The following is a 27,960-nucleotide window of genomic DNA, read 5'->3' on the forward strand; positions in this document are numbered from 1 at the left end:
TTGTTTCTTTGACTTCTAAGAGATTAAGGATTGTCCAAATTTCACAATATAGCCAGTCACTGACTTTCTTGAATTTGGACAACTTGCCCAATCAGCATCACAATATGCTGTGAGAGAAGCACTTCCTTCTGCACTTAGTAAGATTCCCATACCTGGTTCATTCTTTATGTATCTTATAACTCTGTGTGCTGCTTCTAGGTGAGACTTTTTAGGATTTTGCATAAACTGACTCAAGGTCTGAACACTATATGCAATGTCTGGTCTGGTTAGTGTCAAGTATAGCAATTTTCCTATCAGTCTTTGATAACCTTTGATATCACTCAGCAGTGCATCATCATGCAGGCCATAATGTTGGTCATACTCCTGACTTGTGAGCTTTTGATTTTGTTCAAGTGGTATCATTGTAGTTTTGGATCCTGCTAGTCCTAGATCAGCAATTAGTGCCAGTGCATACTTTCTCTGGCACAATAGAATCCCCTTCTTGGACCTGCAAACTTCAATTCCTAAGAAGTATTTCAAAGACCCTAGATCTTTGATCTTAAAAGCTTTATGTAACACATCATTAGCCTCCTGAATTAGTCCCTCATCATCTCCTGTAATCAATAAGTCATCTACATAGACCAATATAATCACCTGCTTGCCATGCCTTCTTAAGATGAATAATGAATGATCATGTTGACTCTGACTGAAATGTGCTGCTAATAGGGCATTAGTAAGTTTAAGGTTCCATTGTCTGGATGCCTGTTTGAGACCATATAAGGATTTGAGAAGCCTGCAACCCTGATTCTGCCCCCCTTGGCTACCAAATCCAGGAGGAAACTGCATATAAACCTCTTCTTCAAGATCACCTTGCAAGAAGGCATTATAGACATCCATTTGGTATAAGTTCCAGTTGTGCATGGAAGCCAAAGCAATGACAGCCCTGACTGTAACCATCTTGACAACAGGGGAAAAAGTTTCCTGGTAATCTAGACCTTCAAGTTGGCTGTACCCTTTAGCAACCAACCTAGCTTTAAACCTTTCAATGTCCCCATTGGAATGATACTTGATCTTATAGACCCATTTACAACCAATAGGAATCTTCCCTTTAGGAATATCAACCACCTCCCAAGTCTTGTTGTTAACAAGGGTTGTGATCTCAGTTTGCATAGCAGCAAGCCATCTGGGATCTGTGATAGCCTCAGCATAAGAAGAAGGCTCAACTTCAAAAGAAATGGAAGCCAGGTAGGATTGGCAAAGTGGATTAAGAGAGGCATAACTAACATAATTGGAGAGGGGATAATAGCAAGATTTGTTTCCTTTGGAAGGGCAAACAAAATCTGTCATCCAAATAGGAGGTCTGGAAGGTCGACAAGACTTTCTTGCAGGTGGAGGAGGACCAACAGTGGTCTCAGCAGGAACTGAGGACTCTGCAGAAATAGGCTCATCAGGGGAATGAACAACCTCAGATGCAACAGGAGGTGGATAGCAATCATCAGACGTAGTCTCTAATTCTGGGAAAAGTCTGTTGTTATCACTATGCTTCAACTGGAGAAAAGGAAATATATGTTCCCTGAAGGATATATCCCTGCTCACAAAGTATCTCTTGGACTTAAAATCATAAAGTCTGTAAGCCTTTTGTGTAGCAGAGTAGCCCATGTGTACTGCAACAATAGCTCTAGGAGAAAATTTATCTATTTTCTCAGTAACAGTTGCAAAACACAAGCAACTAGTAACTTTGAGATGGGAAAGTGAAGGCTCAGATTTGTGAAAAACTTCATATGGTGATTTTCCAGCTAATACAGTAGATGGTAGCCTATTGATTAAGTAGACTGCTGTCAGAACACAATATCCCCAGAAATGGAGTGGTAGATGCCCTTGAAACCATAGAGCTCGTGCCATTTCTAAATTGTGTCTATGTTTTCTCTCCACTACTCCATTTTGTTGTGGAGTATGTGGGAAACTACTTTGATGCCCAATTCCACTTTGGAGTAGGAAATCTGTACACTCTTTACTAAAAAATTCTGCACCATTATCTGTTCTTATCATCTTAACATGCCTATCAAACTGAACAGTTGTCATTTTAATAAATGATTTAAGCGAAACAATAGCATCACTTTTCAATTTCGTCAGAAAAATCCATATCATCTTAGAATGATACTCCACAATAGTGAGAAAGTATCTATAACCAGCAGTAGTAGGAACCTTGTAGGGTCCCCAAATGTCTATATGAAGCAACTGAAAAAGTTCTGCTGATCTAGTAACACTATGAGGAAATGGTTTCCTAGTTTGTCTAGCAACAGGACATACAATGCAATTGTCAAAACTGCAGACTGACACTTTATTTTGTAGGAAAGACAACTTCTGCATAACACCAGCTGGGATGTGTCCAAGTCTTTTATGCCATGTTTGAACATCATCTATGACCTTTTCTGCAAAGCTGCTGCTGCTTGTTCTACTGCAAATCTTCTCAGAATTTTTTGGCTGTAAGAGATAAAGGCCACCTTCTTCCTTAACAATCCCCTTCACTTTCCCAGTATAAAGGTCCTAGAAGACACAAAAGTGTGGAAAGAATATCATTGAGCAAGATAATTCTTTTGTTAGTTTTGATACTGATAACAAGTTATACTTGAAATCAGTCACATATAAGACATTTCCCATGGCATAGCCACCTGCAATTTGACATGTTCCTTGGTAATCAACTAGCACTATCTTACCATTTGGAAGATACACATTACTTCTCATTGTGTCATATGTGTTGGTCACATTAGTCAATAAGTGCAAATTATTGGTCATGTGGTCTGTGGCTCCAGTATCAATTATCCAAGCATCTGTACAATTCTGCAATGAATGAGAAACAATATTACCTGCCTGGTCTAACATGCTCATTATTTGACTATACTGTTGATCAGTAAAATAGTTTGGTCCCCTTGATCCTGACTTGTTGCAAATGTCAGGATTTGGCTGATGAGAAGCCTATGACTGTGACCTTTGTGTTATCTCACCTCCCCCAGCAGCATGAACCATGTTAATCCTCTGATTATACTATCTTTGACCATTTTCAATGTTTCCAGCACTATTACCTCTGTGACCAGCATCTCCCATATCATTTACAGTATCTTGCGTGACCATATTAGCTTGTCTATCCCAAACATTTTCTCCTATGTTGTTATTCCCTTGATTAAACAGAGGTTTATTCTTCCCTTTGTACCCAAGTGGGTAGCCTATCAACCTGTAGCATATGTTCTGTGTGTAACCTTTCTTCTTACAGAGATCACAAAAAAATTGCTATTATAACTACTGTATCCTGAATTATTATATGAATTGAATCCCTTTTGCCTGTGCTGATTATTATGTAGACTCATCAACACTGTACTTTTATGCAAGTCACTGACTATACCTCCTTGTGAACTCGTCTCACAAATCTTCCTTTGACTCTCCTCATGAACAAGCATAGCATGAGCTTGACTAACAGAAAGAGATGGTGTCATCAGTAAAATTTGACTCCTAATTGCATTATACGATTCATTTAATCCCATCATAAATTGAAACAATTTCTGTTGTTCTAGATGTACTACAAAATCTCTCGATGTGACACATCCACATAACGCAGGAATCAAGGACTGATATTCATCCCACAGTAAACGTAATCGTGAATGATAGGAAGAGATATCAAATGTACCTTGTGAAATTGTGGCTATTTCCCTATGGAGATTGTAGATCCTTGATCCATTGACTTTGTTAAAACGCTCCTGAAGATCCACCCATACTGCAGGCGCATCATCTGCATACACGATGCCATTTACTAACTCCTTCGACATCGTATTCATGATCCAGGTGAGAATCGTAGCATTGACGTGCTCCCATTCTTCTTCTAGATCATCTTTGTGCAGATCCTTAGTGCACGTTCCATTGATGAATCCCATTTTACGCTTAGCTCGTAGTGCAATTTTCATTGCTCTGCTCCAGACTGAGTAATTTTCAGATCCGTTAAGCTGGATCGAAATTATCACATTTCCAGGGTTATCTGATGGTTGCAAATGGAGAGGATGTCGAGGATCACTAACATCCAGTGTCGCCATTGCTAATCCTCATATTCAAATCATAAAAAAAAAAATCTACAGAAGGAAGAAGTGATTGAACCAGCACCTTTAATTACAAGCTCGTCATCAGTGATTTACTAGCTCCTAATCTTCTAGCCGAGCTCTGATACCATGTTGAATTCCACCATTTTTTATGAACCTTAAAATCTAGGATGGAGTTTTGAGAGTAAATAAACTGATTGCTTTGTATTGATAATTGCTGATCCTTTACAACTGAATGAATTAGGAAAATATCTAGCTAACTACCTCTATTTATAGCTGATACAGATTAGTTTACTAACTAACTAATATTCCTGTTATCAATTCTGTTAAAACAGAATTTGACAGTTGTACAAGATCCACTATTCTTTTATTATTTCAACACTCATGATATTCAATCACTGTCCAGCTCAAAAGACTAACAGTATAAGCTATAGTGAAACTAAACTTTATATTATTTCCAGCATCATAAAAACCACCAACAAGAAACAAGGGAAATGCATTTTTAAACACAAAAGAAAGTTGTATGTACTATACATTTTTGAGCATCAAAGATGAGAAGAGCTTTGTTAAGAGCAAGAGTGATATTGTGGGGAAAAGTCATGATGATGTTTTCTTGGATGATAAAAATGCTTAAGAAGAATAAGAGAAGGTATAATGAGGATTATCAAGGCTGATACAACGACGAATCGCTTAAAATGGATTTTATTTTTAACAAATAGGTTAAAATCAATAGATTTTGAAAATCTTGATTGTAAAAACTCAAAATTTTCATTTAAAGAAGATTCAGGGAGGAAATTGAAGTCCAATTCTATCGAGTTCCAACGATTGGTAGAAGGAAGAAGGCGACCGGCCTAAGATATTGTATGAACATATTGAAAAGAATTGAACTTTTCTGAGTTTGACATAGTTTAGTTTTTGTTAAGTTTAGAGAAAATGGTCTAAAACCCCCCAACTTATATCTGAAATCCCAACTACACACTCCAACTTTACGGGAGTCCTATCACCCACCTAAATTATTTAAAACTGTAATAATTACGCCCCTAAAACACCATAACCAGATCTGTGTTGGCCTGTGAACTTCACGCATTTTACAGGTGAAAATTCAATTAATTTATTATTTTTTTTCAATTTTTTTATAATTCCTTTCCACTTTTTCCTATACTCTCCCAATTTCTTAAAATCTCTAAGGTAATTTCTTCCCCCAATTCTTTCAAATTCCTATGGAATTGTGAGGAACAAAGATGAATATTGATAGCGGGAGCTTGTCAAGCGATATTCGAGTTTTGCTTGTCGGAGAACATTGAAAAATAATCTAAAAGGATCTGTTTTACTTGCTTCGCCGGAGCTCGCTGGTTGGAGCAGTGCAGCCGCAAGGTTTTGTTGTTGTTGTTGTTGTTGTCGACCTTGTTGTGAGAACAGATGTAGGTCTTTATGGTTGTTGTCTCAGAATGAGAGAGAGATAAGAGGAGAGCGAGGTTTTGTTGGTGGTTTGGATTTCGCCGGAGGCGGCGACAGTGGTGGCTGATGGTCGAGCAGCAAAAGAGGGAGAACAAACGAAAGCACTAGCAATGCCATTAATGGAGGTCAATTGAGATTGAATCCTTTCATTGATTAATTGGGGAAGATGACTATTTTCTCAGAAATTTTCATCAAAATTCACCTTCTAACGCGCCTAGAGAATGTAAGAACACCTCACATGACAGGTCAGCACTTAGTTGTGTATAAAATAGAGAATTATAAAGTTCAGGTGGGTAATAGGACACCCATAAAGTTGGAGTGTGTAGTTGGGATTTCGGGTATAGGTTGGGGGGTGGGGGGGTTTAGACCATTTTCTCTTAAGTTTATGAAAGAAAATGTGCAATGATTATGATAATTGATAATGATAAGCGATGACAATAGCGGTGGATTGATGGAATTAGTGAACTGTTGGAAAAACGCGGACAAATACAAAAATATATATGGTAAAAGTAATGAAAATAAAATGGGAAAATAATGACACCAAGAATTTTACGTGGAAACCCTTCTAAATAAGGGAAAAACCACGGGCCAAGAGGAGCAACTGATATCACTATAGTAAGGAATTTTACACTGTGTAGTCACGAATACAATACTCAAAGTGACTACAACACACTCAAAAAGAATAACACACTTTTGATTTCCACCTTACTAAAATATCTCGCTCACACTCTATTTTTCTTCACAAACTATTTTCTTATATAGTCTATGGAAATCTCACAGCTCTCTAAATATTTTACTCTCTCTGTGAATTGGTGTATCAAATGAGGAGCTGAAGAGTTCCTTTTATAGATGCAATTGCATTGCACTATTCAAAAATCATGCCACCGAAAATTTGCATTGCTGCAAACTTTGTTGACAAAAGAAAAGGTTTGCAGCTATTGTTGACAAACAAATTCAGCTGCATTTTCTTTACAACAATTGCAGCCGCAATTGTTGACCCAAAAACTCATGGGATGGACCCCACATGAACTACCATCTTTAATTTTATTTTTGATAGACACCTTTACATATTTTAATCATTAATAACCATTAAATAGTTGTAACATCAAAAAATCAAATGCACTTGATGGTTAAAAACCGAATTATTAAGAACTAGACCTAAAAATTAAATAAATTTAGTGACTGAGATCTCAATGATTATGATTAAAATTAAGACTTTCATTAAGCATAAACAATGATATCTTATTCCAATCTTAAAATCAAATGAATTTAATGATTGCTATCAAAATTATAAGATTTAAAGTTTAATTGTAATGACCCGGACCTGAAAGGTCATTTTTTGATAATTTTGAATAGTCATTTAACAATAGTTAATTAATTTATGGGTAATTTATTTATTATTACTAATAATGGGTCAAATCTGAAATATTAAAATAGGTTAGTAGAAACTATTACTTTTAATACATAATTAATTTAGAAAAGAAAATAAAGAGAAGAAAGGAAATTAACCTGTGCGCGGACGCAACGTGAACACAAAGGACGAACTGCTCCTCTCCTGTAAGGCAATTTCAAGTTAAATTTACAGATTTGCTATGGTTGCATTAATTGCTCTTGCAATGCCTGCATTAATTGCACATCATATATATATATATATATATATTATAATAATAATGTTTGAGAATTAGATTGATTTTAGGGTTATACTTTTAGCGTACTGTTTCTTCTTTTCCTTTTTAAATGAGTTTTATAATCCTATCATTATAAAATTTGTAGAAAATTGATGTATGCTATTGACAGATTTTCTGAAAAATTAAAGTTAGTCTTTTGCACTTTTCTGTAGTTGAAGTTACTGGGTCCGTAACTTGGATTTGATTTTTGAATTTTTTTATAGTTATTGCATTATAATTCAAGTTCTGACATATTGGGATGGCTAATTAAATATAAGATGTATTATATTATATGAAACCTATTAGGGTTGAAGTGTATGGAGAAATTATGACTTAACCCTAGGTTTGAAACTTGAAAAATATGATAATTGGAATGTTAGTTGACATCAAGATTTTTGGAACTTGATTATAAACTTGGGTGAATTTTTGGAACTTGATTATAAACTTGGGTGAATTATTGGGTCAAGGCTAAACACATATATAGTAATATGAGTGTTGTTAGTATTCAGAATCTTATCGTGGTTACTTATTTGAATAGATTGCTTTGAGTTGGAAGTTCAACGAGATGGGAAGACTCGAGACCCGGAGTGATTGTTCAATTAATTAAGACAAGTGTATTTCTAAACTCTTGTTAAGTGTATGAAATTCGTGTATTTCCTTGTGGTATGTGTTTTGGAGTAATGGGACTTGGTGAAGGGTTGACTTGTCCACCTTGATTAATTCTAATGATGAAAATGCGTAATAAAAGGCAATGTGCTTAATTGTTTGTGTGTGATGTGTTGAGAATGGTATGAGTACCGGTGTTATAAAGGAAAAGTTTATTACTATAGAATGCGGATTTTAATTCGAGAATGCCAAAGCATATGAGCATTAGCTGATATATTATTGACTTGATTTATTATGTGTGATTGTGTTCTTTACAGAAGCCGTATAATTGTGATAATTGAGGTGATTATATGTCATAGCGACATTTGATTTATTGAGATGTTGCATCATTCCCTTTAATTGATATCATATTGTGCACATGCATTGACATGAGATTGGGTATGAGTAAAGGTCTAACACGTGGAGATCGTCCGTGTTGAGATCGAGTATGATTATAATTTGGGCACGTGGAGATTGTCTGTGCGAGGAATTGATTATGATTATAAGTTGGGCACGTGGAGATCGTCCGTGCTGGGAATTATTTGATTTTATGATAGTGCGTTGAGACCGTCCGCACAGACACGTGGAGATCGTCCGTGTCGGTATATGGACCTCGCGAGTTCCCCATGGATCATGAACTCTTGATGTATTTCCGAGGAGTATTATGTATATACGGTTGAGAGAGTACTTAGTATTCTGAGGCATTCATTTCATGGTGTCATATTGCATTGCATCCCATGACATCATTCATTCTTGATGATTTGTGTTTATTTGGTGGTTGGAAAGTACTTGATATTTGATTACCAATATTTGATGAACTTGATCTTGTGTGTTGCTGATATTGTGAGTGCCCTTTTTGTGAAAGTTTTGATTGATGAATATTGAGTTTGTTGTTGAGGATATGTAATTGGTTAAAGTGATTGTTGTTGAGCTGGGTGCTATGTACATTGTGAACTGTTAGATTGGGCTGGTTTTATGCAGGTTGTAGTTGTGGAGGTTTAGTTGGTGTGTAAGGAGTACCCGTATTTTATTCCCTTAGCTTGTGTTTAGAAGTTTACTTGCTGAGTACCGTGTGGTTTGGTACTCACCCCTTGCTTCTACATTTTTGTAGGTTACTAGCTTGGACCTTTGTGATATTTTCTCCTCTCCTTATCTGAGGCTTCTTATGGAGGTTTGTGAGGTAGCTGCTGGTCATTTCAATGGACCTTCTTACTCCTATTTATGATCTTGCTCTATTCTAGAAACAATGTCATTTGAAACTTGTGTTTTTCTTTTGAATCAATTGTAATACTTTAGAGGCTTGTACACGTGACAACCAGGTTTTGGGGTTTTAATTAAGTTGACCTTGTTTTCCACAGTATTTTATAGTATTAGACTTTTATTCACGTTTTACTTCCGCATTCACTGTATTAGTTGGGTTTAGGCTGACTTGTTTTGATGGGATAAGACGAGTGTCATCACGTCCATTTTTGGATCGTGACATTTATTAAATACAAATAAATGAGACCTAAATCTTTTTACATTAAATACTAAATTGCATAAACAGGACTACAAGTACTAACAATCTTTCATAAGTATAATTAAAGATAATCAAATGTATAAAAATTGTAGTCAAGAGAACAAAAATATCATAGAACAGGAGTACTTTTTATTTGAAATATTAAACAAACCTTGTGCTTCAAAGGTAAGCTACACATTTTTAGTAAAATAATAAAACATAACCACATACATCTTGTAAATATAAGTAACATTTTGCAAGTAATAATTTATTCTTATTTCATAAAAGGACATGTTGAAGCAACATTGCTTTCTCCTTTCACAAGTCCTCCAAGCAATTCTCCTCTATCAAAAAACATATCTGCCTTTATAATCTTGTTACTCTCTTTATCCAACTGTTTCAACAAATTAACATTTAATTATATTTCACAAAATATATAAAAAAAATAAATTAAAAAAAAGTAAAGAAATGTAGATGGTTTTTTGTTAATTACTTCAAATGTGCCAATTCCAAAGAGCTCAACAAGTTGTCCAGTTGGAGCATGTCCTTTAAATGGAGCATCCATGTAACCCCAATGCCTAAATTTGTACACAATTCCTGGTGGTCCTGAATAAACATGGAGGATTTCGATCGCGAATCCTCGTAAAAATATCGATCTGAAAAGATTTTGTGATGATTCAAATGTTTCATCGTCAGGATTGTAGAGTCGAACATTTTCTGGTAATGAAGTTTGTAGGAATATATTGTAGCTACCACCAAGCTTTGCGGATTCTACTGGTGTCAAGCCCTTTCGGCCTGTAAAATTCTTTATTCTGTCGATCTATATAAATTAAATTCAAAATGTATTGTAGGGAGAATATATTTTCCTAATTGGTCATGGCTTTGAAAGCAGTAATAAAGGGAAAAGGAGAAAAAGATTAATGTTTCATGCATGAGAATAGCTTTCTTTTTTAATAAGAAATAAAATCATAGATTTAGGGTGTTTTTGGTATTTGATAAATAAGCAGAAAAAATAGTTTAAAAAAGCTTTTTCTTCATAATCTAAACAAATAATGTGAGAAGAATGGCGATGGGGTGGGTGTGCTGGAGAATGGGTATGAGTGCGGAGCTAGAAGTCCAATTATAGGTTCGGTCTAACTCATAGTTGTATCAAGAAGTTTATTTATTTAAAAATATACAAATATTTGATTTAGAACTCAGTCATAATCACTTAAAAATAATTATTTATATATATACCATATTATATTCCCACATGGATATGGACCATCCAACTGAATTGAATTGGTGATTCACGTGTTGTGTTTGTTTATTGAAGAAAAATAAAATGTAAGATTTCTTATACTCGTCATTCTCAAATTCAGAACTCATAAAATAAAATTTTACTCTACCTCTAACTTCACTTATGAAATTTCTTTTCTAAAGTCATTTTCCTCATCTTTTTAAGAAAAAAATATACCTAGAGAAAATGATTTTCCAAAAAATTACCAAACATAAAAAAATTGTAACAATATATTTTTGTCCGTATCAAATACACCCTTAGGTAAAGAGTAAGAGAAACTGTGAGAGAAGTGTACCATTAACACTAATTGTGAACTTGTTTGGATCCATAGTTTTGAGCTCATTTGGATCTGCCTTATGGACTATTTCCATTTCCCAAGTCATCAATAGCCGTTGCACTTTCTCTTCAACTGATCCTTCAGACCATACCTAAACATTTAAAACAGTAATCCACTATATATTATAATGTCAAAAATTTTATGTAGTAACAAAATGAATTGTTTAGTATTAAGGAAAATAATATATAGGCATAGATTTTTATAATTATGTAGCTAAGACATAAAAAATAATAATCTACATTATTATATTCACAAAAGTAATAAAAAATGAAAAGAAAACTTCTAAATACACTTCAACCAAGAAAAGAATAGCGACAAAAACAAATTGTTACATATGCATAAGAATAAGCAATGATGTCATATAATAATTTATTTCATCTTTAATTTTCTTTAAGAGAAAAATAAAATATAACTTATTCTCATAATTCTTTTGATTGAAATAAGATAGTTATATTAATTATGTTTTACAATAAAAAGTAGGATCATAGAGGACTAAATGAGTAATGTTGTCCGTATGTGTTACTTAATTAAGTTACTATATATTACAAGTCAAAGTAAAGAAAACATCTCTAGTAAAAGTAATTCCTAACTATGCTTCAAAAAATATTCTTCTAAGTCTTCCTTCAAGAAAACATACAATAAATAAATAAATAAAGGAGAAAGTAATACAATACAAGCATCACTTTTACAATTTCCATTATTAAATAAATATGAATTCAATAAATCAACTCATCAATTCAAAATAAATTATTTAATTAAAATAATATAAAACACAAAAAATATAAACAATTGTTAATATGGTACTGTTTTATGTATGATATTTATACTCCCATCATGTCAAATAAAAAAATAATTATATAAAATAAGGGAAAATAATACTTATCTTGATCAATTCACCCTTGCTAGAGTACTTTGAGAAAAATGATGTAGTCGATGTCTTGATCTTCTTGTGAATCTTCCAAGATGTTATGGAATTTTCAAGATGAAAGTGTTATGCAAATCCCATACTAGACTGCTCTACACCCTTGTAAGAGATCGGTTGAACATCCTCGATGCGGTCCAGCTGCAGGAAAGACCAATCGCAGATACAAATTAAAAGAGATTCCCGCCTCCGGGCTGGGGTTCCCCGCGGGGCTATTACACGTATTCCCCCGGGGGTAGCTACAAGCATAAACTGCATATAAGGGGAATTGAAACCCCCTCTGATGCTGGCGGGCAGAGACTTCTTAGGACCGATGTCCAGCGTCTTCCAATTAACATAGAATAGGGTTTTCACAACGACCTCCGTGGTGCGATTTAGATTCTCGTATTTTTTTTTATACCACTCAGGAGTTACAACTATACTCGTAAGTTATGAAATTATCAAGACTAAAATTAAAGGGTATGAGTAGTTATTATTTATAAATATATTAAATTAGAAAAACTTAAAATATTAGAAGTTATATTTGTCATTTTATAATAAGAAAAAGGGCACAAAGAAAATCTCGACGAAAAAAATGTCAAATAACTTGAGCATAAATTTAACTACCTTATACATGCTCTTAATAACAACAATTACATGAATAATGTAAAAATCAAGCTAAAAGATATCAAGAAAATATATAATAAATAAAAGAGAAAGTAATAAATACAAGCATCATTTTTACAACGTCCATTATAAAAAATAATATGAATTCAATAAATCGATTCATCGATTCATCGATTCTTCGAACCCTTATTGTTATCGGTATTCATTTCACAAGCCGGTCTTCATTGAAGAATTTTATTCTTCAAAATTAAAACATAAATATAATATAATTTTATTCTTCAAGATTTAAAATTTATATATATATATATATATATATATATATATATATATATATATATATATATATTACTACTTCAAATATGAAATAATAGAATGATCATATTTACAAAGATAAAATGATGGAATACCATAAGGTGTTTTAAATTTTAAATTAAATATTTAGGAGTTATGAATATGAAAAGTATAAGTTATGAATATTATTAAGAGTGAATATGGAATAAAGAAGAGAGAAAATAGTGCTTAACGTTTATAGTTACGTGGGAACTATTTCATGAAAATTGATATCAATCTTTGTTGTTTAAATGAATCTCAAGAAATAGTTTTAGATTTTCTAATAATTTATACAAATAGAAAAAAAAAAGTCAAAAATTTGAATAAAAAAATTAATGAAATTGGAATTTTTTTAACAATCATACCAATTTATTGTGTATAAGTTATTATATTAATTATTATATTTATTAATGAAGAATTGAGAAGTCTTAATTACATTCAATCATTCTACTTTAATTAAGAAAATAGGGGAAAATAAAGAAAAATATCAAAAATAAAGGAGAAAAAAAGATAAATATGAATGGTGGCCTTAGAGAGGTGTCACATCATCTTTTATATATATATTAGAACAAAAAAATTGTACTAACAATATTAAATTAACGTACTTGACTAAATAAGATAATAACTTTTTAAAATATTTACATATAAATAATAAATATTAGTTAATTTTAAATTTTGTTACTTTTTATAAAATTCAAGAGCGAGGTAAATGTTTTTATTCTATTGTTAAAAATAATAATAACATGGCATGACATTTCATTAGGAGTGAGGTTTATATTTTCTTTTACATCGCAATTCAATACTTTCTCCATCTCATATTAGTTGTGTTAGTTAGTTTATATATATATATATTAAATTACTTGTTTATTCATTAAATTAAAATAAAATTAGTTAAATTTTTTTCTCACTTTATCCCTACAATTAATACTCTTAAGGAAAATTATAAAAATAATAATTTAACTATAAAATAATGGATTTATTAAATATTTTGAATTTCATGAAAATTAGTAATGTTATTCTCAACATGGAATATAATTATTGAAATTGTAAACTATTATTATTATTTTGTAGAGGTATTAATTAATCAATAAATTAATAAATATTACTTTAAAGAATATTTTTAAAATTTAATGAATATACCTTATTTCCCCCCTTAAAAACAAGTGATATTAAAAAGGAAGAACAATGAAAGATAAAAATAATTGGAAGAATAAACTATAATAAATGCTTCTTGGGTAGTGTTTTTTATTGAGAAGGAAATTTTTTTTGGGCAGTATAATTTCTTGAAACCATCTAATGGTTTAAGACTTTTCTTTTAGTAGTTTTATTTTGGAGGGTACTTTGGGTACAAGAAATAAATGAATTTACCCAATCACCCTTCCCATTTCTCAGAAATTACAACATTACCTGAAATTAACTGCTCGTGCCAATTCCTACCAAAAATGTGTCCTGCCAAATATATTTTCCGTTAAAAAAAATTATGCTTATGATCTAATGGTATCTAGCCCTGCAGTACGTCTGCACGTACTATGATAAATGTTCCATTTTTATTTTATTTTAATCTCCAATTAGTTGGATTGAATATACTAGGTAATACTCTCCCGTCCCATTTTATATGTCACATTTTTACTTTGCACTCGCATTAAGAAATTATGTAATTTTATCTTTCTACCCTTATTTAATGTTTTCTTAAGTCAACTTTATTAATAAATGACAAGATTAATTAACTATTCTATCAAGGGTATAATATGCAAAATATGGAAATTTATACATAAATTTTATAAAATGACAAGTATTGTGGTCCACCTATTTATAGAAAGGGATGACATATAAAATGAGACGGAGGGAGTAGTAACATATTCATGTATTACTTTGTATATAAGTTATTTAAGGTTTGGTAATTAATTATAAAAGAAATAATTTATGTATAAAATTAATATGATGTTTGATTTGATAATGTCACGATTCGAAAATGTACGTGATGACACTCATCTCATCCCACCAGGACAAGTCAGCCTAAAACCCAAACAATACGGTGGAAATACAGAAGATAAACTATCAATAACACAAATGCGGATAACTTAGTCAATCTATAAATACCCTTAAAACTTGGCTGTCATGTGTATAAGTCACTTATGTATTACAAATGAATTGAAAGAAATACAAGTCTCAATGTCTTTGTTTCTAAAGTAAGAACAAGAACATAAATAAGGAACAAGAAGGTCTGCTGAGGTGACAAACAATTACCTCTCAAGTCTCCACCCTCGCTCGAAGTAGAGAAGAAGAATGATCACGTAGATCTGAACTCGTAACCTACACTAGAAGCAAGGTGTGAGTACTAAACAATACAATATTCAACAAGCTAACCACTAAACACAATGTAAAGCAAATAGAATACGAGTACTCCTTTCATCCCAATCGAACCTCCACAAACTTCAATTTGCACAGAGTTCAGCCCAACTTAAAAGTTCACAATTGCAAGTAACACATAGTTCAATAGCAATGCCTCAACAATTACAGATCAACCACAATCAATTATCAAGTTCATCAATCAAAGTTTCCAACAATTCCCACACCTCATAACAAAACATATAAGAAATAACTCAAATCGCATCTCAACACAAATAGTCTATTATAACAATAGTCCACAATCAATAGTCTCAACAATATAGAATCAATAATCATAATTCATGAAATGTGATGCAATGATGTGCAATGTCATGTGGAATGATGCATGTCTGTCTTACGATACACATCCACTGAATTTCATATCGAAATTCATGGGGAAACACAAGATATATGTACCCGTCGGAACAAAACATGGACATCAATATCACTTGCCAGAATCATTTTCCATCGCCATCAATATCACTCGTCGAAATCATTTTCCATCGGCAAAATCACAATAGATCTTGTCACAATGTTTCAGATCTAATGCAAATAGGCATGTTTACACCATAATGAAGAAGTGACAATTCCATATCATTCCCAATCACAACAATACAATTATAGTGTTTCAACAATAATGGACCAATACTACCACTCAAGTCATTCATCGTATACCACACAAAATTACCAACACATTGCCTTATTCCCCTTATTATCATTAAGATCAATTGATGTGAACAACTCAACCCATCACCAATTTTCATTACTCTCCAATACATACAATAAGAAAAATACAAGATTCTACTAAGCTTTAACAAATTAAAGGTCTAAAAGTTCACTTGCCTCAACAACTCAATACTCAATCTGACACTTCAGCTTTTCCCTTTCGAACAGTATCTGAATCAACACAATATATTCAAGCAAGTATTCACTATAAGATTTTGAAACTAACAATTGTATCAAGTAATTTAGAAAACATGGTCAAATGGACCCAAAAACTTGATTTCGAAATTGAAGGTTAAATCTGATATTTGTGACAAATGCGTTACCCAAAACATTTGGAAACTAATGGTGAAAATCATTTTGAAAACGAAGTTGAAATCAATCCAATATCATCAAATTCTTTGAAAATCTTTCAAGTTGGGATCAAAACTCATGTTTAATCATCAAAATCATGAACTAAATAATGGGTAAAAGAGTTAGGGAATTAGAAATCGTAATGTATCTTGAAAAAACTCATTAAAATTGTCAAAATAGAGCTATCAAAGTTTGAAAATGGATAATGGGATTGAAACCTCAATTTTGAAAACAAACTGTCAGGGGTCTCGCGAGCGCAATCTTAGGTTTGTGAATGCGACGACCTAATCGCGAATGCAACCCCCGGATAAAATGACCCTTCACGAACGCGATGGGGCTACTCTATCGCGAAAGAGAGCTGACCCTCGCTAATGCGAGAGTCAAAAAACTCGACCCCTCATGAACACGATCAGATCTTCGCTAACGTGAAGGTCGCAAAAAAAGTCAACCCTTCGCGAACGAGAGGCACATCAGATATGAGACATTAGAAAATTAGCCAATAAACAAGTCTCTGAATAAACCTTTGGGATTTGTTTGGAACCTCGTACACACAAATCAAATATGCTACCAAACTAAGCTCAACGTTCCAGACTCAATGGATCTATCAAAACCCAGTATTTCTTTGTTCCAGATATATGGACCTATTTTTATTTTTAAAAAAGGTATTGTCGAGTTTATATGGTTTTATTGGCATAAATGATACCCCTTCGCATTTAATTGTCATTTTCTCAACTAAAAACTAGTCATCTTTTTAAATATCAGGATAATTTGTTTTTTCAATTTTACCACTTGCATTATATGTTTTTGAAAGTAAATTGATCACTTACGATTAAATAAATATTTTCCAAAAGTTCTTGGTCGAATTTGAATTTACTAAGCAAGAGCTACTTTGACCTATGCAATATTTGTCTTTCATATATTGATGGAGAGGTGAAGAGGTAAAAAAATCCCCCCTAATTACTTCATCCATTCCAATGAATGAATTTCTAGCACTTTTCTTTATGGTACAAAATCAATAAATGTTTCAAAATTCAAAAATGTATTACTCCCCCCTTTCACGTCTCAACTCCGTCTCATATAATTAGTTGTCTATATATATAAAAAGAATTAATTTAAATTATTTGTCAATACAAATTTAAGATAGAATTAAAAAAAAAATCATTTACACTTTAAATTAATTATATTTGAAAGTGTAACTAAGTTTTTAAAGTTTTAAAATGTATTTTACGGAGTTATAAATTAGTAAATCTATCTTTCTTATTTATGATTTTTTGAAGGAGCTTATAAAGAGAAAAATAAGACAACTAATATAAAACAAATGGATTAATTGAAACCCAACCCCCCTCCCCCCCCCCAAAAAAAAAGAAAAGAAAGATTACCCATATCTTTAATGACTATATCTCTTTTTAAGAAAAGTCTAAGAAGAAGCAAATTATATAAATTACCATATATTTAATGACTAAATTAAATAATTCTTTAATTTAATATCTTTAATTAATTTTTAAAGAGGGGTCTCACATCTCAAAAAATCATTTATTTTGAACGAAGATAGTAATATCTTTTTAAAAGACATGTAAAAGATAAAATACGATAGATAATTTGAAACAAAAAGAGTGTAAAAGTGGAGGGAGTACAACTATTATGATAGTTTAATTGAAAAAAGAAAAAAGAAAAAAAGTAGAGAACTCCTAAAAACTCTTTAATCTTGATTTGTTTGACCTTATCCATTTACGTTGCTGTTGGGAAACATCAAACCTTAATAATAATTGATGAACTAATTGTGTTTTTCAATTATGAGATTTGCTCTTTTTCCTATTTTTAAAATCTAAAAATAATTTTGTTTTAGACATTTTGTTGGACATATTAGAAGAAATTCACATGATATGCTTCCTGCAATAATAGCAGCATTATATTGTTAATTCCTCATATATATCTTATGAATGAGGACAGTAAAGTGTCTATACATTCTTCAATCTTCAAAATATATATTATTTAATCCATAATTATCAAACTGTCTTTAATTATTGCTCTTTAAATAATAAAGATGCATTTACTGTATTTTTTTATATATATATATATAGTATAAGAGTACACCTAAATATTTAATTTTACAGTAAAAAAAATTATTTTTTCCTTCATTTTATTTACAAATTTACATCAGTGTTAATTATTTAAGGTATGAGATGTAAGAAAATTGTGTAAGCTATATGAGGAATTGAAATTTCACAATCAAAAACTCTTCAACATAATGGCCTAGCTATATGTTCTTCGTCTCTAAAACTTTTCTTCTGTTCGTTATAACCAGAGAGATATTCATAGCGTTTAAATATTGAATCTCTCTCTGATGATTAGTTTGACAAGTGACCTTATTCTAAAACATGGATGAATTAGCCCATTGAACCATATAAGATTTGCTAGGCATATTAAGAAAAACAAGTTTTAGATCTTTAGAATGTATTTTAAAGTTTTATAGACGTAAGTTTAAAATGGACATTATCACCGATAGATACATATATTATCGAAGTTGATATCTTAATAGATGAGGCATATTATTGTTGTGCCGTAATTTTCCTAACCTTTTAGAAAAATCACTTTTTGAAATGTTCTAAGTATAAAAACAATTTGAGAAACACTTAGAAAGAGTCGCCACTTAATTTTTTAAAGAAATTAAGAAAACTTGTAATTTTCAAAGATTTAAACAGAAAAAATCATTTTAAAATATGAAAGAGGGTTCGGGGTTCAATTTACACTTCGAGAAGGATTTAAGCATTCGAAGTGCCCGCTAACATGCGGTTGACCTGCGACTTGACTAAAATATATTTTTGGCTTTTTTAGAAAAAAAAGTAATTTAACATAAGAATAATAATTTACGATATTTGGTTAAATTGGAGAAAAATAGCTAAATAAATGACACTTTTATTGTTTTTAGAAAAAGGGATCCAAAATGAAATATTTGACTCGAAATACAAGTGATTAGAATATTAATAAAAATAGATTAATTAGAATTTATTTAATTCATTTTGAAATAATGATTTAAACCAATTTAATAAATTAAAGCATGAAAATCATTTTAAATTAATTGACTAACCTTTTTGAGAAAAAAACTAAGTATATATATATAATAATAATTTACATTATTAGATTAACTTTGAGAAAATATTTTAACAAAGAGCGATTTTTATTATTATTATTATTTTTTTTAAAAAAGGGGACCTTAATTGAAACATTTGAATTAGAGATAAATAATTAGAATTTTAACGAAACTAAATTAATTGGTTTTTATTTTGAGTCATTTTTGGTTTATGAAAAACTATTTTAAACTAATAAAAATAAAAAAAAATAAAAAAGTTTGACTAAAGATTATAAATGAAAATACAAGAGTTGATAAAATGAGATTTGTTAGAAATACAACAACATAGAGAAATAGTTCGTCTCTTGGAGAATTCAACTAAGTTAATTTAATAATTATAAAGTTAGAGTTAAACAACAAACAATAAATAATCACAATTAAATAATTAAAGAGTAAGGGAGAAATTGAATTCGGGCCCCCTTCTTGGGCCAATTTCGTTGGTATTTTTGGGGTTTAACCAAAACCCGTTTTTGGTATACAGCTGATGTATATCGGTGTATATCGGATGTATACAGCCCATTTTTCAGCTTTCTGAGACCTGTTTCAGCTTCCAATTTCTCGAAATGATGAGTTCAACTCGATAGTGCGGTTGCGGGGCAGTGAACGGGAACGACGAGCTTAAAGGTAGCGATTTCCACACCACTGCGAGCCCAAACTCTCTTTGTATTCTCTTGCTAAGTGAAATCCAACTAAAAATTTCCCAACTTTTTTTTAATTCTCAAAATTTCTCCCCCCCTCCACAAATAATAAAGAGGACGTATATATAGGAAAAAATATTAAGGTTTACGCTTTGAGGGGGAAATCAGATAGAAGCAAGGCAAAAATGGAATTCCCCCTTTTTCCAATTCAAATTTTCAAAATCCTTTTCAAGAAACAGGGAGCAAATGGTTTGGTACGAAAATTCCTCCAAAATCCCAGAAAATCCGAGGCAGCAGGCTGCTGTTGACATTTTGGACTGCTGAAGAAGAAGAGAACACATGTGAGGTCGTTTGGCCACTGTTGCTGATGTATGCGTTGAATTTGAAGGGAAAAGGGGTTGGGGTCGGTTGGTGTACGTTGTTTTGTTGTTATATGTATTGTGAGTTTGGGGAATTAAAAGGGTGGGCTGCTGTTTGAATTGAGAAAAGGGGGGGAAAAAATGGCTGCTGCAATTTGTAAATGGGCCCCAAAATTTGACATTTTAAGAGTTGAAATTAGGATTATAGAAATGGGTATATTTATAAATACAATAGCCAAGTGTATTAAGAACGTTATGTAAAGAATTTGGCTAAAATTTAAATGAGATGAACTAATATAATCAATTAATGAACTTCCTAATTTCAATTGAATAAGATAATAAATTTAACTAAACTAAATTACTCAAAGTTAAAACCATAATTTAAACTAAACTAATTTAATAAAAATATTTAAGTAAGAAATAAAATCTTTGAGATGATTTTTCAATATTCATAATATATACTAATTATACATAATTATATAATAATTAACTTAATTATAAACTAATTAACTTAAAATATAAGCTATTAATTAATTTAAACTAAATAACCAAATATTTAAATAAAACTAAAATCCTTTTGACACAATTTTCGAACACTCACAAAATATACTAATTAGACACATAATTATAGAAACTATCATATTTATTATTTTGAAATTTATAAAAATGACAGAACTACTTAAAATGATTTGAAAATTATTTTGAATTTTATAAAACCAATTATTTCAAATCATTTAAAAGTTAGGAAGTTCGATGATTAATTTATATTGTGGAGGTCCAAAATTGGGTGTCAACAATTATATAATGTGATAGTCGTGAGCGATAACGAGGACAGAGGAGTACATTTCACATACAAAAAAGATGAAGAAATATAAAGTTATATATAACAATACAAAAAGTTCACATAATACCAACTTTTTTGAATTAATCACATTGTTGAAATAATTAGATTACATTAATTTAATATTTTAAAATAAAAATTTAGATATTAAAAAAATATTTTAAAAAATTATAAATTACAATTTTTTCATATCAATATGATAAAAAAATACATGGCAAAATATTAATCAAAATTCATATTGTTTGACTTTTTTAAAAGGACAAAAATTGACTAAGTCAAAATTGTAACTTTATGACCAAAAAAATAATATTGTTAGTATAATATTTTAGTCATGTGACGATAACAATGACCAAAACAGCTGGTGAACATATTTTTTAAATTTGGTTATTAATATTTAACAAGTTTTGTCACTATATATATATTTAAGATGAAGTGGTCAGAGAAGAAAGTGTATAATTTGATGAATTGAAGAGAAGAAGAGATATGGAAGTAGAGTCAACAGAAATAACAATTGGTAATGAAGAACTATCTAAGATGAAGCTCATCAAAGACAAATTAATTAAATATGATCAACAACGACTATCTGCTGCTAATCATGATGATAGTAGAGATTATAGTTATCATATTCCTACTATGCCTTTTCTCTCTATCTCCAATTTGGTCCTTCAAGTTCTTGGTTAGTACTACAATATTCTTTTCCTCTTTTTTTAATTCTAATGATTCTTGGATAATTATTGTGGATTTGGTTTGTTATTAATTGTTGTTCTGTTGTGAAATGATGATGATTTGAAGATAAGATAGGGCCGACAATGGCTGTGTTGAGACAAGTCATATTTCAGAACATCCAGGTAAGTACGATCACCTGGTAGAAATTAATCCTTAAACTTCAGAACTTCTTGTTCTTCGTAGCGCTTCTCCTCCAGCTTCCTCTTCTGTCGTACATGTGCTCACCATAAACCTGCCTTTTTGTTTTCTTCGAAACGACGGTGGCTCCATATGGGGGATTGTCGGGTTCTTAGGGTGCATTAACTAGAAATTGGTTGGAATTGAAAGTAACTGTAAGCGAGGGAGGGAAAGGAAAAGCAAAACAATTTATGCGTTTGTGCATCATCACGGAATATATACTCTCCGTCTCAATTTATGCTTTTCATTTTGATTTGCCTCAATTTTAATTTTGATATCACAAATTTAAAATTATGAGGTTTATAATATTACATATAGTTTTAATTAATATTATAAATTTTTTAAAATTTCCTATTTATTTTTTAAAATTTTATATTCACATAAACTAAAACACTTAAATGAAGATTGAGAGAAATACTTTTGTAAATAGAGACTTCAACATGCAAATCAATGATAAGATGGAGTTATCCTAATTTTTTTCAGATAGTTATCGCTTATCGTAATAATTATTATTTTAAAAATCATCTTTTCTTCTTTGATTTCAACTTTTAGTTAATAAAAAAATCTCTTATAATATTAATAGAGTGATTTATAATGTTTGTCGTATGGAGTAATAATTATTATTTTTGTACTATGTGGATAAAGTTGTAAGGTATTTTCATATAGTATGTGTAAAACAGACGATTTGGATTTTAATTCTGGGTCCCCAACGTACATTATTCATGAAGCCTGATGCTGCCAAAATTTCTTCATCTTGACTTTTATGGATAAATTGATGTTTTAAGTACTACTACACTTGACTATTTTAGTTTCGTAAATACTTTTCCACTAATATAAATATCAAATTAAAATCCTTATGATTTTTATCCACTTTATCGATCGTTACCTTACATTACACCATTACATGCATATTTTTGCCCTTCTTTGTTTGTTTCTAATACGTCATTGTACACATTAATTTTAATTTCTTATTTTTAACATATACTTATATATATAGTTTATTTGTGTATATCAAATGTATAGAATTTGGAAAAGGCGCATGATTTATACCCTCCTCTCTACTCAAATATGGTTGAGATATTAAAGAAAGAGATATTTCATTCAGACAAAAGAACCTGTTGCAAAGCTTTTCTTTGGCTCACCAGGTAAATTAACACTTTGCATATTTTCACTTTCTTTATATATTTTTGCTTTGGGGAGGACCCATTCGAGGTAGCGTTTTCTATCAAAAATTATTTCATACTTAGGGCTCGAATATGAAACCTCTGATTAAGGAAGGAACAACCTCATCCACTACACCACATCTTTCGGTGGTCACTTTCTTTCTATTCACCAGACACCAAGTATTTAGAGAAGGTTCTTGTAATTAAGGAGAACTAATAAAATTTAATCAAAATATTATAGACACAAAACATAAATGGATGTAGAAAATTAGTAAAAACAACTTATAAAGTGTTATGTTTTGAACCTATAAATCCTAGATAATGAAATCAGTTGTACGTATACAAGCTTAAAGATAATTTGAACTCATCAAATTTAAAATTCTCGATCTGTCTCTCTGATTTATATTTACGTGAATGTATGTATTTCTGCAAATTAGGATGGAATACTAGTGTTATATGTTCATGTAGATCATAGTGTCTCAAGGGTAATAATGCTTTCCTTCATGATGTTTTCACTTGATCCACAGAATTATGAGTTTACTTTAAAGAGTTTAAATAATATGCACTGTCAGTGTATATAACTTTTACTTCATCATATCATCATTACCTGTTATGATAAGTAACATGTTTTATTTTAGATATCCTTTGAATGACTCGATAATATAAGAAATTGTTTTTATTGACGATGTAAAAATTGGTTTGAATTGAAGTTAGTAGTTTAGAATATTGGATATATACTTGCAGATCCTTGGATTTCACCTTAGGATTGTTACAACTACTGGCTGATGATTTAGAGAGGAACATGGAGCAAGCTGTTCAAGAATCTTACACTAACACCCTTAACCCTGGCATGGATGGATCTCTTCAGCTGTCTTCAAGGTCATTTTCTTTTCTTTTTTTTATATTCAATTTTTACTATTCACATGAATAAGGAGTATAGGGAATGTCACAGATAAGTGTATAGTTCGGCCAACTAGTTTATCAATATGGTTAAAATATACATTAATAGTGTATACATTGTGAATGGATGTGTATATTTATTTAGTATAAATATACACAATATATACATACTGTACATATTTTATAAACTAGTTGGCCGAACTGTTTAGGATCATAATTATCCCAAAAATATACACTACTTATGTATAATATATATATATATATATATATACACACACACTAGTATACACACAAAAAATCCGGCTATTATTTTGATGGGGCCACTATATAGTGTAAAAATATGTTATTAAGTTATTTTATCTGAAAATTAAACAATTATTCTGCAGGTAACACTAAAGCTACTGCCAGATAGCAAGGGGTTAATCACAATTCTGAAGGGAAAAGATAAAAATAACGATGATTTTAAGAAGGAATTGCGAACCTTCATTTCACTATTGGCACCTTTGTTAGAAGAAATTCATGAAGTTTTGGTAAGATTGATCTCAATATAATTTATTTTATAATTATATTTAACTCTACACTAATTAATGATCCAATAACAATTATTTTCTTCTTAATTTCTGATAATTGTTTATTTAACCTTTATTTTGTAGGCTGTATATATGGTATTGTTAGGTTCAAATCTGCTTGAAGATGAAAGTGCATGCATGTCCAAGAAAATGTGACAAGCTAGTTGTAAATATAACTTTTTTAAAAAGTTTTCTAACCATTATCCTTTTTTTTTGCTTGTTATGTAAAATATACATCCCAAATTCAGTTATGTGAACGTACACTTCATTTGGTACATATCTATGTGTACCTTTTATTCTAATTCGCGATTTTAAGATTAGATTGTGTGGTTTGATGTAAACACCAGGTGCATGTAAGTAATGCATCCGGTGTTTGCATCAAACGATTTAATATAAGACATGTGTCTTGCATATATAAACTTTTTTACTGCTTAATTATAGAATAAAAATTGATGCAACTATTTGTCCTTATGAACCTTAATTAATTATCTAAACAATGTCAAGTAACTACTATTTCCTTTGTTTTAATTTGTTTGTTTTTTTTACTTGACATGAAATTCTTAAAAATGACTTTTGAATGTTGTGGTTTCATACTAAAGATATATAGAATATATACCAAAATGCAGTTCATGACACTTGAGATTTCAAACGTGTCAGGTGAAAAGTTGGAATTAAAGAGTTCTCTAAACAAGAAAAAGGTACTATTCTTTTTGAAAACGGACTATTTAGGGAAAGTTAGAAAAATAAATTGAAATAGAGGGAGTAAGAGTAACTAGTTACTTCCTTTCTACTCAAGAAACTTCTTTTACATTTTCAAACATACCATGCTTGTCTATTCCTAAATTACCTAAAGAAGATCCAGTAGGAGGATCATGAAGAGCAGCCAGTGCTGCTACAAGCCCAACATTACTTGCTATATTTGGCTCTGTGAACAATGGTTTACTTCTTTTGTCCGAAAAAACGTCAGGAATAGTGTTGTATGCATTCTAATTATAAGAAGGTGTAGGTAGCCTCATAAAGATACGCGAAAATTGGTACTTTTGAGGGGTACTCCTTAATAAGAACTATCACCTGTGATAGTGAGAATTGTTTTAAACTTTCCAAGGAAAAGACAGAATCAGAAACCTTCTGCTTGGTGTACGCAAAAGCTGAAGATAGTCACTATACAATTTGCTAAGAAAAGAAGATGTTGCAGCATACTGGAGTAGTGCTGCATCAGTACTTGGCTTTAAAAGGATTAGTCCAACTGAAAATGCATCAATTTTTAATGTCTTTATGCTATGAATAGCAAAAAAATATGAACATTGAGACATCACCTGCTGTTTTGCTGTACTTTGTATCAGAAGTATACGAACACATGAGCAAATCAATATTGTTCGTTGATGATATAAACGAAGACTCATATGGATAACCAAGATCCCGAAAGTACCTAATCCTTGTTAGCAGTATCTATATAACAGTAGTAAGTTTCAGCCTTAAGATGAAAAGCATACAACAACAAAACATTATTTCTCATCAAGATTTTGTGCCAAGTTACCGATATAGCAGTAATCTTGTTGTTCCAATCGAAGACGTCTTCATCAGAAGCTACCTGTTCCTTTACAGCTGAGGCAAAGTTTTCTGTTGCATACTTAAGGTAAGTTTTGTTTCCTGTAACAAAAAACAACCCCAATCCAATTCATCTTTATAACTAGTTGAGTTATTAAATTGTCTAGCTTGTCCTCCACACTCATCATTCGTCGTGTACTTTCCTTTCTTTGCTGTTCTATTCGCAAGAATGAACAATTCCTCTGCTGTTTTCACCAATTCCTCTGAAATGTCCTTATCTTCTTTCAATACTAATGATGCAGCTGACATTGCTGCTACCATTTCCCCTGCTAAGTCTGAAGCAGTATAATATCACAAACCGAAACAAGCCTTGGGTAATTCATGTATTCTGGCCTTTGCCAACAAGTTAGATCATTCTCAGCATTTGAATTATTCCTTCCAACCTGAAATCAACAAAAGATTGAAATTTTAATCCGAAAATATTATGTCCAAAACACATCCGAACTATCACTTTTTCACGAGTTTCACACTCCAACTAACAGCGATTCCTTTTTTCTACCTGAACTATCACCATCTATGTACTAAAATAAGCCTAGTTGAATATATGGTGACAGTTAAGGTCGGAAAAGGGAACAACTGATTTGGCCTAGTCAGCTTCGCGGTGTGTTTTAATACACATATGGGTGATAAATCAGATAGGAAAAGAGAACAATTGACAGTTGAGATGTGAAACTCATGAAAAAGTGATAGTTCATGTATGTTTTCGACGATTAACTCAAAATAGTCTTGAATTCAGATTCTTGATTAGTACCTGAGAGTAGATTCTAGCTGAAGTAGTAGTAGAAGAATTATTTGGAGGAACAAAGAGTTTAAGCAAATATAAACTACCCCATTTGATTATATCTTTAACATGATCAATTTCTCCAAGATCTTCATACTTCTCATGATATTCAATCACTGTCCAGCTCAAAAGCCTAACAGTATAAGCGATAGTGAAACTAAACTTTATATTATTTCCAGCATCATAAAAACCACCAACAAGATCTAAATTCTTCTCATTGCTCTTCCCATCATTCATCCCTGAATCCCCTCTAAACCTTATCAAACTATTCTCCACAAATCGCCCCGCTGCATGAATAAAAAAAGATCATTTAACCAACCACCAAAAAAAGAAACGGGAAATGCATTTTTAAACACAAAAGAAAGCAGTATATACTATACACTTTTGAGCATCAAAGAAGAGAAGAGCTTTGTTAAGAGCAAGAGTGATGTTGTGGGAAGAGTCATTATGATGTTTTCTTGGATGATAAAAATGCTTAAGAAGAATAAGAGAAGGTATAATGAGGATTATCAAGGCTGCTACAACAACGAATCGTTTAAAATGGATTTTATTTTTAACAAACAGGTTAAAATCAATAGATTTTGAAAATCTTGATTGTAAAGACTCGAAATTTTCATTTAAAGATGATTTAGGGAGGAGATTGAAGTCCAATTCTATCGAGTTCCAACGATTGGCAGAAGGAAGAAGGCGACCAGCCTCAGATATTGTATGAACATATTGAACAGAATTGAACTTTTCTGAGTTTGACATAGTTTAGTTTTTGTTAAGTTTATGAAAGAAAATGTTGCATTTGAAAA

At 31.3% G+C, this 27,960-nt stretch overlaps 1 protein-coding gene and 2 pseudogenes across 1 annotated transcript in view; 1 reads left to right on the top strand and 2 right to left on the bottom strand.

Annotated features, from left to right (window-relative positions):
• LOC125833865 (pathogen-related protein-like) overlaps positions 1 to 10,997 on the bottom strand; it is a 95,838-nt gene extending 84,841 nt beyond the window's left edge. Inside the window, exons 1-3 of the mRNA XM_049513023.1 lie at positions 10,907 to 10,997; positions 9,826 to 10,127; positions 9,637 to 9,726 (exon numbers count right to left, since the gene is read on the bottom strand). Coding sequence (XP_049368980.1) covers positions 9,637 to 9,726; positions 9,826 to 10,127; positions 10,907 to 10,994 — 480 coding nt within the window. The 5' untranslated portion in view covers positions 10,995 to 10,997. The remainder of the gene's footprint in view (positions 1 to 9,636; positions 9,727 to 9,825; positions 10,128 to 10,906) is intronic.
• A 9,227-nt stretch (positions 10,998 to 20,224) lies between these two features.
• LOC125833866 (glycolipid transfer protein 3-like) lies at positions 20,225 to 24,930 on the top strand (annotated as a pseudogene).
• A 1,443-nt stretch (positions 24,931 to 26,373) lies between these two features.
• Positions 26,374 to 27,926, bottom strand: LOC125834167 (endoglucanase 9-like; annotated as a pseudogene).
• Positions 27,927 to 27,960: the final 34 nt, after the last annotated feature.

Source organism: Solanum verrucosum, unplaced genomic scaffold, assembly GCF_900185275.1.
Source record: "Solanum verrucosum unplaced genomic scaffold, falcon-dt-bn FXZP01000108.1, whole genome shotgun sequence".
Classification (NCBI taxonomy): Eukaryota; Viridiplantae; Streptophyta; class Magnoliopsida; order Solanales; family Solanaceae; genus Solanum; species Solanum verrucosum.